Below are 12,086 nucleotides of genomic sequence, written 5' to 3'. Positions count from 1 at the left end.
TAAGGATCTGCAGTCAATCAAACTGGGAGACCTAAATGTGATAGAAATAATTGGAATTTGGGGAAGAAGGGGCCAAGTGGAAGCCCTCAATCACCAAAGACAGGGTGGTCATAGTTACCATAATGGATAGCAAAGGAGAAGAATTGGACAAAATATTCTGATTCTTGTAGATCTCTGTCATTGGCTGATTAACCATGATGTTTCTAGAAGCCAAATAAATGGGAAACCCACCAAATTCTTACTTAATTTATATAATCAGAAAAATATCAGGACAAATGTACAAAATCCTGCTCTAGACTATAGCAGCAGAGAATCACAGCCCCTCAACCATTTCCCAGATTTCAGTCAGTTTACACATCTGGAACCCCCTGAATGAAAGGGAGACCAAGTTCACTTGAGAAAGGACCCTGGTACAGCACCACAAATCTTTACCATTAATCTTTCTCCCATCCTTCCCCAAAGGGACCTAAGGCCTTTTATCTGAGTAACCATGGATTGGGGAAAAGGCAGTGATTCAACCATTTTGACACAAACACAGGCTCTGAATTGACATTGATTCCAGAAGACCCAAAACATCATTGTGATCCTCTAGTAAAAGTAGCACTTATGGAGGTCAGGTGATCAATGGAGCTTTGGCTTGGGTCTGACTCAGTGGGTCCAGTGAGCCCTCAAACTCATTCTGTGGTTACCTCCCCAGTCCCAGAATGTGTAATTGGGATACATATACTGAGCACTTGGAAAAACTCCCACATTAGTTCTCTCACCTGTGGGGTGAGGGCTATTATGGTGGGAAAGGCTAAATGGAAGCTTTTGCAGTGTCTATACCTGGGAAAATAGTGAATCAAAAGCAATATCACAACCCTGGAGGGATTGCAGAGACTAGTGCCACCATCAAGGACTTACTGGATGCAGGAGTGGTGATTCTCACAATATCCCCAACTATCTCTTCTATTTGGCCTATGCAGAAGACAAATGAGTCTTGGAGAATGACGGTTGATAATCATAAGCTTAATCAGATGGTGACTCAAATTGCAGTGGCTGTACCAAATGTGATTTCTTTGTTTTAGCAGATTAATACATCTTCTGGTACCTGGTATGCAGCTATTGGTCTGGCAAATGCTTTTTTATCCATCCCTGTACATAGGGACCACCAGAAGCAATTTGCTTTCAGCTGGCAAGGCCAGCAATATACCTTCACTTCATTCCTCAGGACTCTGTCAACTCTCCAGTACTGTGTCACAGTGATCTAATTTCTTCCTCTTCCATGAGGTATTGCACTGGTCCATTATATCAATGACATTATGGTGATTGGACAAATTGAGCAAGAGCTAGCAACCACTCTGAACTTGCTTGTGGAGCATTTTCATATCAGAGGATGGGAAATAAATCCCACTAAAATTCAAGGGCCTTCAACTTCAGTAAAGTTTCCAGGAGTGGTGTGGGGCCTGCCAACTATCTCTTCTAAGGTAGAGAATCAGTTGTTGCATCTGGCCCCTCCTACAAATAAAAAAGAAGCACAATGCCTGGTGAGCCTCTTTGGATTGTGGAGGCAGCACATGCCTCATGTGGGTGTGTTACTTCATTCCATCTATCAAGTGGCTAGAAAAGGTTCTTGTTTTGAGTGAGGTCCAGAGCAGGAGAAGACTGCAACAGGTCCAGGCTGCTGTGCAGGCTGCTCTGCCACTTGGGCAATATGACCTGTCAGACCCAGTGATTCTTGAGGTTTCAGTGGCAGATAGCGACACTGTCTGGAGCCTTTGGCAAGCACCCATAGGTGAATCACATACAAGGCCCTTGGGATTTTGGAACAAGGCCCTGCAATCATCTTCAGACAATTACTCTATCTTTTAAAACCAGCTTTTAGCCTGCTACCAGGCCTTAGTGGAAATTAAACAGTTGACCATGGGCCACCAGTTTACTATGCAACCTGAGCTGCCCATGAAGAACTGGGTGTTAAATGACCCACCAAACCATAAATCTGGATGTGCATGGCAGCACTCTTTTCATCAAGTGGAAGTGGTACATGCGTAGTCAGGAGTAGACAGGACCTGAGGTGACAAGTAGGTTGCATGAAGAAGTGGCCCAAATGCCCAAGGAATCTACTGCAGTACCTTTTGTCCCTCAACATGAACCTATGACTTCATGGTGTGTACCTTATGATCAATTAATAGAGAAGAGAAGACTAGGACCTGGTTTACAGACAGTTCTGCACAATATGCTGGTACCACCCAGAAGTAAACAGCTGCAATACTGCTGCTCCTTTCTGGAACAACCCTGAAGGAAAATGGTGAAGGGAAATCTTCACAATGGGCAGAACTTCAGGCAATGCAGTTGGCCATGCATTTTGTCTGGAATGGCCAGATGTGCAACTGTTTACTGATCGTGGGCCATAGCCAATGGTTTGACTGACTGGTCAGGGAACTGCTACAAACACAATTGGAAAATTGGCAGCAAAGACATTTGGGGAAGAAATATGTGGATAGATCTGAATAGGCAAAGGATATAAAGATATTTTTGTCTCAAGTAAATGCCCGCCAAAATGTGTCCTTAGCAGAGGAGAAATTTAATATTCAGGTGATTCTATAGATAGCTGTAAACCTCTTTCTCTAGCCATCCCTGTCATTGCCCAATGAGCTCATGAACAAAGTAGTCATGTTGGCAGGGATGGTGGTTATGAATGGGCTGTATCATGGACTTCCACTCGCCAAAGCTAATCTGGCTACAGTCCCTGCTTAGTGCCCAACTTGCCAGCAGCAGAGACTGATCATAACCCCCAGTATGGCATAATACCCCAATGAGATCAGCCAGCAACCTGTGGTTATATTGGACCACTTCCATCATGGAAGGGGTAATAGTTTATCCTTACTTATTCTGTGTATGGATACTTATTCTGTGTATGGGTTGCCTTCCCTTCATGTAGTGCTTCAGCCAAAACCACCATCCATCAGAATTGCTTCAGAATTGCTAATAGCTAGCATTACATGCAAATCCATCATACATTGTTAAGTTTATTCTTATTTATGTAGTCCTTTAAAAATAACTTGAAAATTTTTGCAAGTTTGTTTCTTTTATTTATTATTTGAAAATTTAATTGTGATCAAACCATAAAATAAAATATGCTGTCTCTATCGTTTCAATTATGCTTTCCAGTCTTGTTAATTCTAATTGTTTTATATAAAGTTTTTACCTGTAAAGTCAAAAAATCAATTCCCATGTAAACAAGGGCTCATTTTTGTCTCCCCTACAATTATCATTCTCATTTCTGTTCAGACCATTTTTAAGTTTAATTCTAGAATTCTACCATGTTTGTCTTTTTTGTTACTTATTTAATGTACTTTAGATTTATCCTTATTATATATTTTGCAAAATTTATTAATTTTGACTTAAAAAATATTCTAGTTTGTATATTCCAAATTGTATTATCCACTCATTTCAAGGATGTTTTGTTTGCCTCATTATCATGGATCTGATTTATAATATTGTAACAAACATTGGCAGGCAAAATATTTAATTTGCAATATATGTGAGGGCTTATTATTGTCAGAAAAATTGTATACACTTATCTGTATTGTTATCAGCATTGAAAGTTAAATTCTATACCTTTTAATGTGTTTTAAGTCATGAAACAGCTTTCTTTCAATTTTATTTTTGTGTGTGTTTTGAATATTTTGGGAGTATTGATACAATTTAGAGATTCTATAAAATTTCTAAAATAGTTTTATCTGTTTCTGCAATACAAAACATTAATTTTCTTTTACTTTACAGTAAGTAGGAATTGGTGTCTCCTCGTATTACAGTGTTGCTTTCTATTTCTTTATACAATTCTCTCAATCTTAGCTTTTTATATTTGAGAAGTATGATTTTAAAGTTATAAGTCTATCTGCTGTTATTGCAGTATCCATAGGAAAGTTCTTTTTATCTTTGTGTAATATTCTACATTGCCTCTTTTCAAAGAAAAAAACTCATAACTTTTCATTTTAAACTGTGTTATCTGTATTATTATTTTGCCAGCCCACTTTTATTTTTTTGTTTTTGGTCTCTTTTTATAACATTCTTATATCCTTTGCTTTTAGTCTACTTGTGGCCTTAGGTTAGATTACATAGTTGTATTTTGTTAGATTTAATTCTATTAGTCAAGCTTTTTGCTTTGGTTGTTGGCATCAAATAATCAAATAATGCAGTTTTAATGAAATAAATTTCTAAAAGTGATGAATTTAGTACTCCTACTGTGTAAGGTTTTTTTTTTTTTTTTTTTTTTTTTTTTTTTTTTTTTTTTTTTTTTTACTTATATAATTGTTTTTCCTACTTATTGGTTTAATTTATGGTTCATTGATTTTATAGTGACATACTTGGATTCCTCTTCCATTTGCCTTCTATGAATATTAATTTTTTTCATTTACATGGATATTTTTTAAAGATCACTGGTTTACACTATTTTAATGTGGTAAAAATTAACTTCACTTCCTTTTAAAATTCAGTATATTTATTTATCTTTTCAAAATTACTTTGATTTTTACCTGTTATTTCACATTAACAGTTTGATGTTGATTTTTATGCTTTTTTTCTTGCAAATTAATGATTTTATGTACCATTATTAAAGTAATATGGAACTATTTTATGGGACTTTTTGAAGAAAACATTAAAATTTTATATGTTAAATTATTGTGCAGGTTTATTTTTCAGTATGAAGGATTCCCTTTAGTATTTTGGGGGGGACAAGCCTAGTGGTAATGAATTTTGGGCATTTGTATATCTTTAAATTCTTTGTTTTTCTTCACCTTTGAAAAGCAGTATTTCTTGATATACTATTCTTGGTTGGTAATTTTATTCTTTCGCCCCTTTGGTAATATTTACAACTACTGTATTTTAATATCTCTACTAAGGAATTCACTATTGATTATACCTTTCTAGGTGACGCATCTTTTTCTCTTGCTGTTCTCAAGATTCTCTTTTTGTGAATTTTAAAACTTTGATGAAAATGTGCTTTGAGCATGTCTGGTTTTCACTCCTGTACATAACTGAGCTTCTTGGATTTTTATTTCTATTTTCTTATAATTTGTCTCACCTTTTTATTTGTTCTGGGGGTGGAACCTAGGGGTGCTTTACCAGTATGTTTCATCCTCAGCGCTTTTTTTCTTTTTTTTTTCCAGTACTAGGGATTGGACTCAGGGGCACTTGACCACTGAGCCACATCCCCAGCCCCATTTTATATTTTGTTCAGAGACAAGGTCTCACTGAGTTGCTTAGCTTAGTTACTTTTGCTGAGGCTGGCTTTGAACTCACAATTCTCCTACCTCAGCCTCCCGAGCTGCTGGGATTATAGGCATGCACATGGTGCTTGACTCCTCTGCACTTTTTTTTTTATTTACTTATTTATATGCTTTCTGTTAACAATTTTTTTTGTCTGAATTTGGCTCACTAAGCCTCTTTCTAATGGTTATTTAAGGTTCATTTAGTAATTTATATCTCTCACTTTCCTAATGTTCAATTCCTCATGTCTTGTTACTTCAATTAAGCCATGTTTTTGTTTGTCTTTTTTTGCTGCACTATTTTTAATTGATTTGTCCATTTAAAAACTAGCCAACAATAGATTATATAGTCATTTTGGAAACAGTGTGGAAATTTTAAAATAAATGAAAAATAGACAAGCACAGAGCTCCATGCTTGTAATGCCAGCTAACTGGGAACATATGCAAGAAGATTTTTCATGTTTGAAGCAAGTCACAACTTAGCAACAGCATGTGTCAAAATTAACAACTTTAAAAGAACTCATCTTGTAGTTTTTTGGTACAGAACCCTTGGGCTTAGTTCCAAGCCCCACACATCAAAATTTAAAAGGAGCATGACCCTGTGATCCAGAAATACAAATACTTAATGTGTATCCACAGGAGGTTAAATCCACATGTTGAAGAAATAGCTCTACTATTGTGTTCAGTGCAAACATTTCTCACAATAGTGAAGATTTTGTCTCAACCTATATGCCCAACAATGTTTGAATGAATGAAAATATGGTCTTTATACCCAATTAATACTTAATCATAAAAAAGAAATATCTTGTCATTTAAATTGGCATTGAATGTACGTCCAGGACTTTGCATTAAGTGAAATAATGCAGACACAGAAAGTCAGTTACAGGAGCATCTGATTCATGTGTGGAAGACAGAAATGTGAGAGTGAAATTGTGGTCATTGGGTAGTGTGTTTTGTGGAGAGTTGGCATATTTTTGGTCAAAGTCAGCAAGTTTTTATTTTAATGGACATAGAAGGTCAAGAGTTCTATTGTACTACATGGTGAGTACAGTATATTGTTTTCTTGATTAATGGTAATAGAATGAATGCAATATAGTCTAAGCACAAAAGTGATAATTATATGAAAATATGCATGTGTTCATTCACTAGATTTACACACACACACACTTTAAAATATCATGATATGCTTGATAAATACATAAAGTTTAATTTTTAATGAAACAAATGAGATAATAACACATTTAAAAATAAAAAGTTATTTTCCTTGATTGTCATGTGTTGGCTTCATCCAGGTAATATAGAAATAGGCTCTGCCGGGTATTTATTGCCTCTCAATATTATTTTCAAGTTGTCTCCAGGTCTCAATGTAATGGTAGATAGAAACCAGTGTTCAGACTGCCTCCAACTAAGTCACAGGTGTTTGAATCTGTTTCATATTTCCCTTATTCCATTGAGTGAGAAAGGAATTAGTAGATTTTTTTTCATAATTTCTGAATGCCATATTATGGACATGGAAGGGGTATAATTGATAAAAGTAACACATTTTCCTTCCTGATACTATTATTCCTCTCCTTAGTAATTTACTAATCTTGGATTCGCTGATTTCTAAGATGGTTTGAACAGTTTTCAGAAAGTGATTGTGTCTATACATTTTTATTTAGTTTATATGTTCTGGGTGTAATTATGACTTTGGATTTACTCCTCTGTTACTCTATTGATGTACTGATATTTCTATAATTTTATGTGTGATGTTTGCAAAACATTCATTCCAGTCTAGTAGGTAAAATAGTTGTTATTTTGGGGGCTGGGGATGTGGCTCAAGCGGTAGCGTGCTCGGCTGGCATCGCACGGCGCTGGGTTCGATCCTCAGCATCACATACAAATAAAGATGTTGTGTCCACCGAAAACTAAAAAATAAATGTTAAAAAATTCTCTCTCTCTCTCTCTCTCTCTCTCTCTCTCTCTCCTTTTAAAAAAAAATAATTGTTATTTTTATATGTTTCAGCCATGACTTCTCATCATACTCAAGAATTTTCACCAGAGGAGGGCTTAAAACATATATTTCAACATGTGGTAAAGGAAAAGAATGAAAATCATGACCTTGACAATATACAACTAAGGAAAATATGGGAAACTGTATGTGAGAATGAAAGTCAGAAATTACATTATAAGGGAAAAAACCTACTAGCCATAAATATTCATAATGAAAATGTCACTGTCAACAGACATCAAGAACGTTTAACATCTCAGGAAATAATTCAACTTATGCCAGTTATTTTTCAGGAGCTATATATATCTTTAAGAATGAATCCACAGCAATTTTTGAAGCATTTAATTTTTCATAATGAAAATATGGAAGATTTGAAAAGACATCTAGTTTATGCTTCAGTTTTTAATTTGACAATTATCAAAGGTAGTGTTGAGTTAAATGTCCAGTCAAACATTTTCAGAGACAAGAAATTTAAAACTGAAGGACAAGTTTTTAAAAGTTTTACAAAATGCCCAATATTCTGCAATGAACGAATCATTTCTCCTTGTGCCCCAATGTGCTATTTTAACAACTGTGAAAAGGTCCACAGTTACCCATTATTGCTTAATAAAAATCCAGATACAGGTTTGTGGAAATTATGCTTCATCAATAATGAAACAGATGATGCTTTTAGCCAGCTCTCTGCCCTAAATAGTTATCACTGTGTTCATATTGTTCATGAAAAATATGAGTATAGTGACACTCATAAAAAGTATAGCATTGATTGCAATCTGAGAAAAAATAAATACACCCAGTTTTCAAAGAACCTTTACAAAGATGAAAAATGTTGGAAAGTCTTTTTTCAATGCTCAAAACTTATTATTCAGACAAATATTTATAGGCAAGACAAGTCCTGCAAGTGTAACTTATGTGAAAGAGCTCTTAATGAAATTGCAAACCTTACCCAATACAAGAAAATTCATATTGAAAGAGATCCCAATATGTTCAAACAATGTATGACAGCACTTGATTGTTCATACCTTTCTAAACAACACCAATATTATTGTAGCAATAAGCCCTGCAAATTTCAAGAGTTTCACAATACTGTTAATCAAATGTCACTCCCTGTTAAGCATCAGACAATTCATACTCAAGAGAAGGCCTGCAAATATAAAGAATGTGTCAAAGCCATTAGCCATTTCTCAACCCTTTCTGAACATCTGAGATGGAATAACAGTGACAAACTCTACAAATGTAAAGAATGTGACAAACTTGTTTATCAAAGCTCACTTGATACTAAACACCAGAGAATTCATCCTGGAGAGCAAGACTACTGTTGTAAAGGATGTGACAAATCCTTAAAGAATTCTTCAAACCCTTCTCAATATCAAAAGAGTGATAGTGAAAATAAGTCCTACAAATGTAAAGAATGCAACAATACCTTTAATAAAATCCAAAATCTTACTCGTCACCAGACAATTCATACTGGACAGATGCACTACAAATGTAAAGAATGTGAGAAAGATTTTTATCAAAAATCACACCTTGTTGATCATCAGAGAATTCATACTGGAGAAAAACCCTACATATGTGAAGAATGTGGCAGAGCTTTTTATTGAAGGTCACACCTTATTAGCCACCAGAGAATTCATACTGGAGAGAAGCCTTACAAATGTGAAGAATGTGACAAAGCTTTTTATCGAAGATCACATCTTACTTACCATCAGAAAATTCATACTGGAAAGAAGTCCTACAAATGTGAAGAATGGTGCAGAACGTTTAATGAAAAAACATCACTTACACCAGACTCTGAATACTGGAGAGAAGCCGTATAAATGTTTAGAATGTGACAGAGCTTTTTTTCAAAGATCACACCTTGTCAGCCACCAGAGAATTCATACTGGAGAGAAGCCCTACAAATGTGAAGAATGTGAAAAAGCTTTTTATCGACGGTCACGCCTTGTTAGCCACCAGAGAATTCATACTGGAGAGAAACCCTACAGATGTGAACAATGTGGCAAAGCTTTTAATGAAAGAATATTACTCACTCAACATCAGAATATCCACACTGGAGAGAAGTCACACAAATGTAAAGTATGTGAAAAAGCTTTTTATCGACGGTCACACCTTGTTAGCCACCAGAGAATTCATACTGGAGAGAAGCCCTACAAATGTGAACAGTGTGGCAAAGCTTTTTATCGACGATCACACCTTATTAGCCACCAGAGAATTCATACAGGAGAAAAGCCATACAAATGTGAAGAATGTGCCAAAGCTTTTTATCAAAGATCACACCTTGTTAACCACCAGAGAATTCACACTGGAGAGAAGCCCTACAAATGTGAAAAATGTGGCAAAGCTTTTATTCAAAAATCACACTTTGTATGCCATCAGAGAATTCATACTGGAGAGAAACCCTACAAATGTGAAAGTGTGATGAAGCTTTTAGTGAAACAAAATCACTTACTCAACATCAGAGTATTCATACAGGAGAGAAGTCCTACAAATGTGAAGAATGTGGCAAAGCTTTTATTCCAAGATCACACCTTATTTGCCACCAGAGAATCCATACTGGAGAGAAGCCCTACAAATGTGAAGAATGTGGAAAAGCTTTTCATCGAAGATCACACCTTGTTTGTCACCAGAGAATTCATACTGGAAAGAAGCCCTACAAATGTGAACAGTGTGACAAAGCTTTTTATCAAAGATCACACCTTGTTGGTCACCAGGTAATTCATACTGGAGAGAAGCCCTACAAATGTGAACAATGTGGCAAAGCTTTTTATCGAAGATCACACCTTATTAGCCACCAGAGAATTCATACTGGAAAGAAGCCCTACAAATGTGAAGAAGGGTGCAGAACTTTTAATGAGAGAACATTACTCACTCAACACCAGACTATGCATCCTGGAGAGAAGCCCTACAAATGCAAAGAATGTGACAAAGCTTTTTTTCAAAGATCACACCTTGTTAGCCACCAGAGGATTCATACTGGAGAGAAGCCCTACAAATGTGAACAATGTAGCAAAGCTTTTTATCGATGATCACACCTTATTAGCCACCAGATAATTCATACAGGAGAAAAGCCCTACAAATGTGAACAATGTTGCAAAGCTTTTTATCGAAAATCATACCTTATTTGCCACCAGAGAATTCATACTGGAGAGAAGCCTTACAAGTGTGGAGAATGTGACAAAGCTTTTAATGAAAGAAAATCACTTACTCAACATCAGAGTATTCATACTGGAAATAAACCATACGAATGTGACAAAGCTTTCATTCAAAGATCACACCTTGTTAGCCACCAGAAAATTCATACTGGAGAGAAGCCTTATAAATGTGAAGAATGTGGCAAAGCTTTTTATCAAAGATCAAACCTTTGTAGTCACCAGAGAATTCATACTGGAAAGAAACCCTACAAATGTGAGGAATGTGGCAAAGCTTTTTTATCAAAGATCACACCTTGTTTACCACCAGAGAATTCATACTGGAGAGAAGCCATACAAATGTGAGGAATGTGGCAAAGCTTTTTATCGAAGATCACATGTTACTAGCCACCAAAGAGTACATAAAGGAGGAAAGTCCTGCAAATTGAAGAGTTGAAAAGCTTTAAATGAAAGAGTATCACATACTCTACACCAGAGTATCCATACTAAGCAGAAGCCCTACAAATGTGAAAATGTAAGAAACAGTTTTATCACAGATCACACTTTTTTTAATCACCAGAGAATCTTGCTGGAGAAAAGGCCTAGACGTGGAGAATGTGGAAAAGCCTTTTATTGAAGATCACACATTATTTGCCATCAGATAATTCATGCTGTAGACAAGCCATAAAAATATGAAGAATATGGCAAAGCTTTTTGATGAAGAGCACACCTTATTTGCTACCAGAATTCATATTGGAGAAAAGCCCTACAATGTGAAGACTATGGCAGAGCCTTTTTATCAAAGATCACACATTATTTCCACCAGAGTATCATAATGGAGAGAAACCCTGCAAATGTAAAGAATGCAACAAAGCTTTTATTTGATCACCACAGTATTTATGCTGGAGGGAAGCCCTACATATGAGAACAACATGCACAGCTTTTAATCAAATATTAGAGGTTCTTGATATTGAAGAGAAACTCTACTAATGAGTGTATTGTACCAGTTCTTTTAGGAATGGTTCAACCTGTATTCCACACCATAAGAATCATAGCAGAGAGAAATTATTCAAATGTAAAAAAATGTGACCATCTCCCAACAATCACAATTTACTAAGCAACTGAGAATACATACTTGTGAAAGAGAGTATAAGTGAAAAATTATTGCAAATCTCATAGCTAATCTCAAACATTACTAAAGACTGGAAAAACCCATATTTTGTAAATTAAAATAATGTTTCCAAGCCTTTATTCAAATTTTCAACTTTCTTAAGCATCTAAAACCTAATACCTGTAGTGAAGGTTCCACCATGCGGCCTGCGCAATGGTTTCATTAATGAGGTTCTTGGCATAAAGTTAGTTAGAAGAGATCGAAATAAAACACACAGACTCAGTTACCTTATTTCTATTGCCAGGTCCGAGACGGCTCCACTCTCTGGCTCCAACCTCTAACCGCCCATCAGGGCAGCAAGGATTACTCAGGGCTAGCAGGAGAGAGAGAGAGTGAACACGCCAGGGAGTAGCCTTTTATTGGGGAACAAGAAATTCAGGGGATAATTCCATCCAATGAAGGTTGAGGGGGGACTGCACTCCAAGGTCAGGGTCAGTGATTGGGCCCCCGGGGTCAGTGGTCAGTCACACCCCCACACGGACGGGTTCTCTCATCAGGAAAGGGCCGGGAAAATTCCGACACAGCCAGAAGCCTCAGACCCTTAACGGGAG

At 36.2% G+C, this 12,086-nt stretch overlaps 1 protein-coding gene across 1 annotated transcript; it reads left to right on the top strand.

The window, feature by feature from the left end:
- The first annotated feature begins 800 nt into the window (after positions 1-800).
- LOC139702900 (zinc finger protein 107-like) lies at positions 801-11,249 on the top strand. The gene is given in 8 exon segments (XM_071605454.1): positions 801-1,049; positions 1,597-1,774; positions 1,865-2,019; positions 8,352-9,016; positions 9,018-9,646; positions 9,649-10,661; positions 10,663-10,782; positions 11,193-11,249. Coding segments are annotated over 8 exon segments (3,066 nt in total).
- Positions 11,250-12,086: the final 837 nt, after the last annotated feature.

This window comes from Marmota flaviventris, chromosome 19 (assembly GCF_047511675.1).
Source record: "Marmota flaviventris isolate mMarFla1 chromosome 19, mMarFla1.hap1, whole genome shotgun sequence".
Classification (NCBI taxonomy): Eukaryota; Metazoa; Chordata; class Mammalia; order Rodentia; family Sciuridae; genus Marmota; species Marmota flaviventris.
This window is presented reverse-complemented; position numbering and strand designations above follow the sequence as displayed.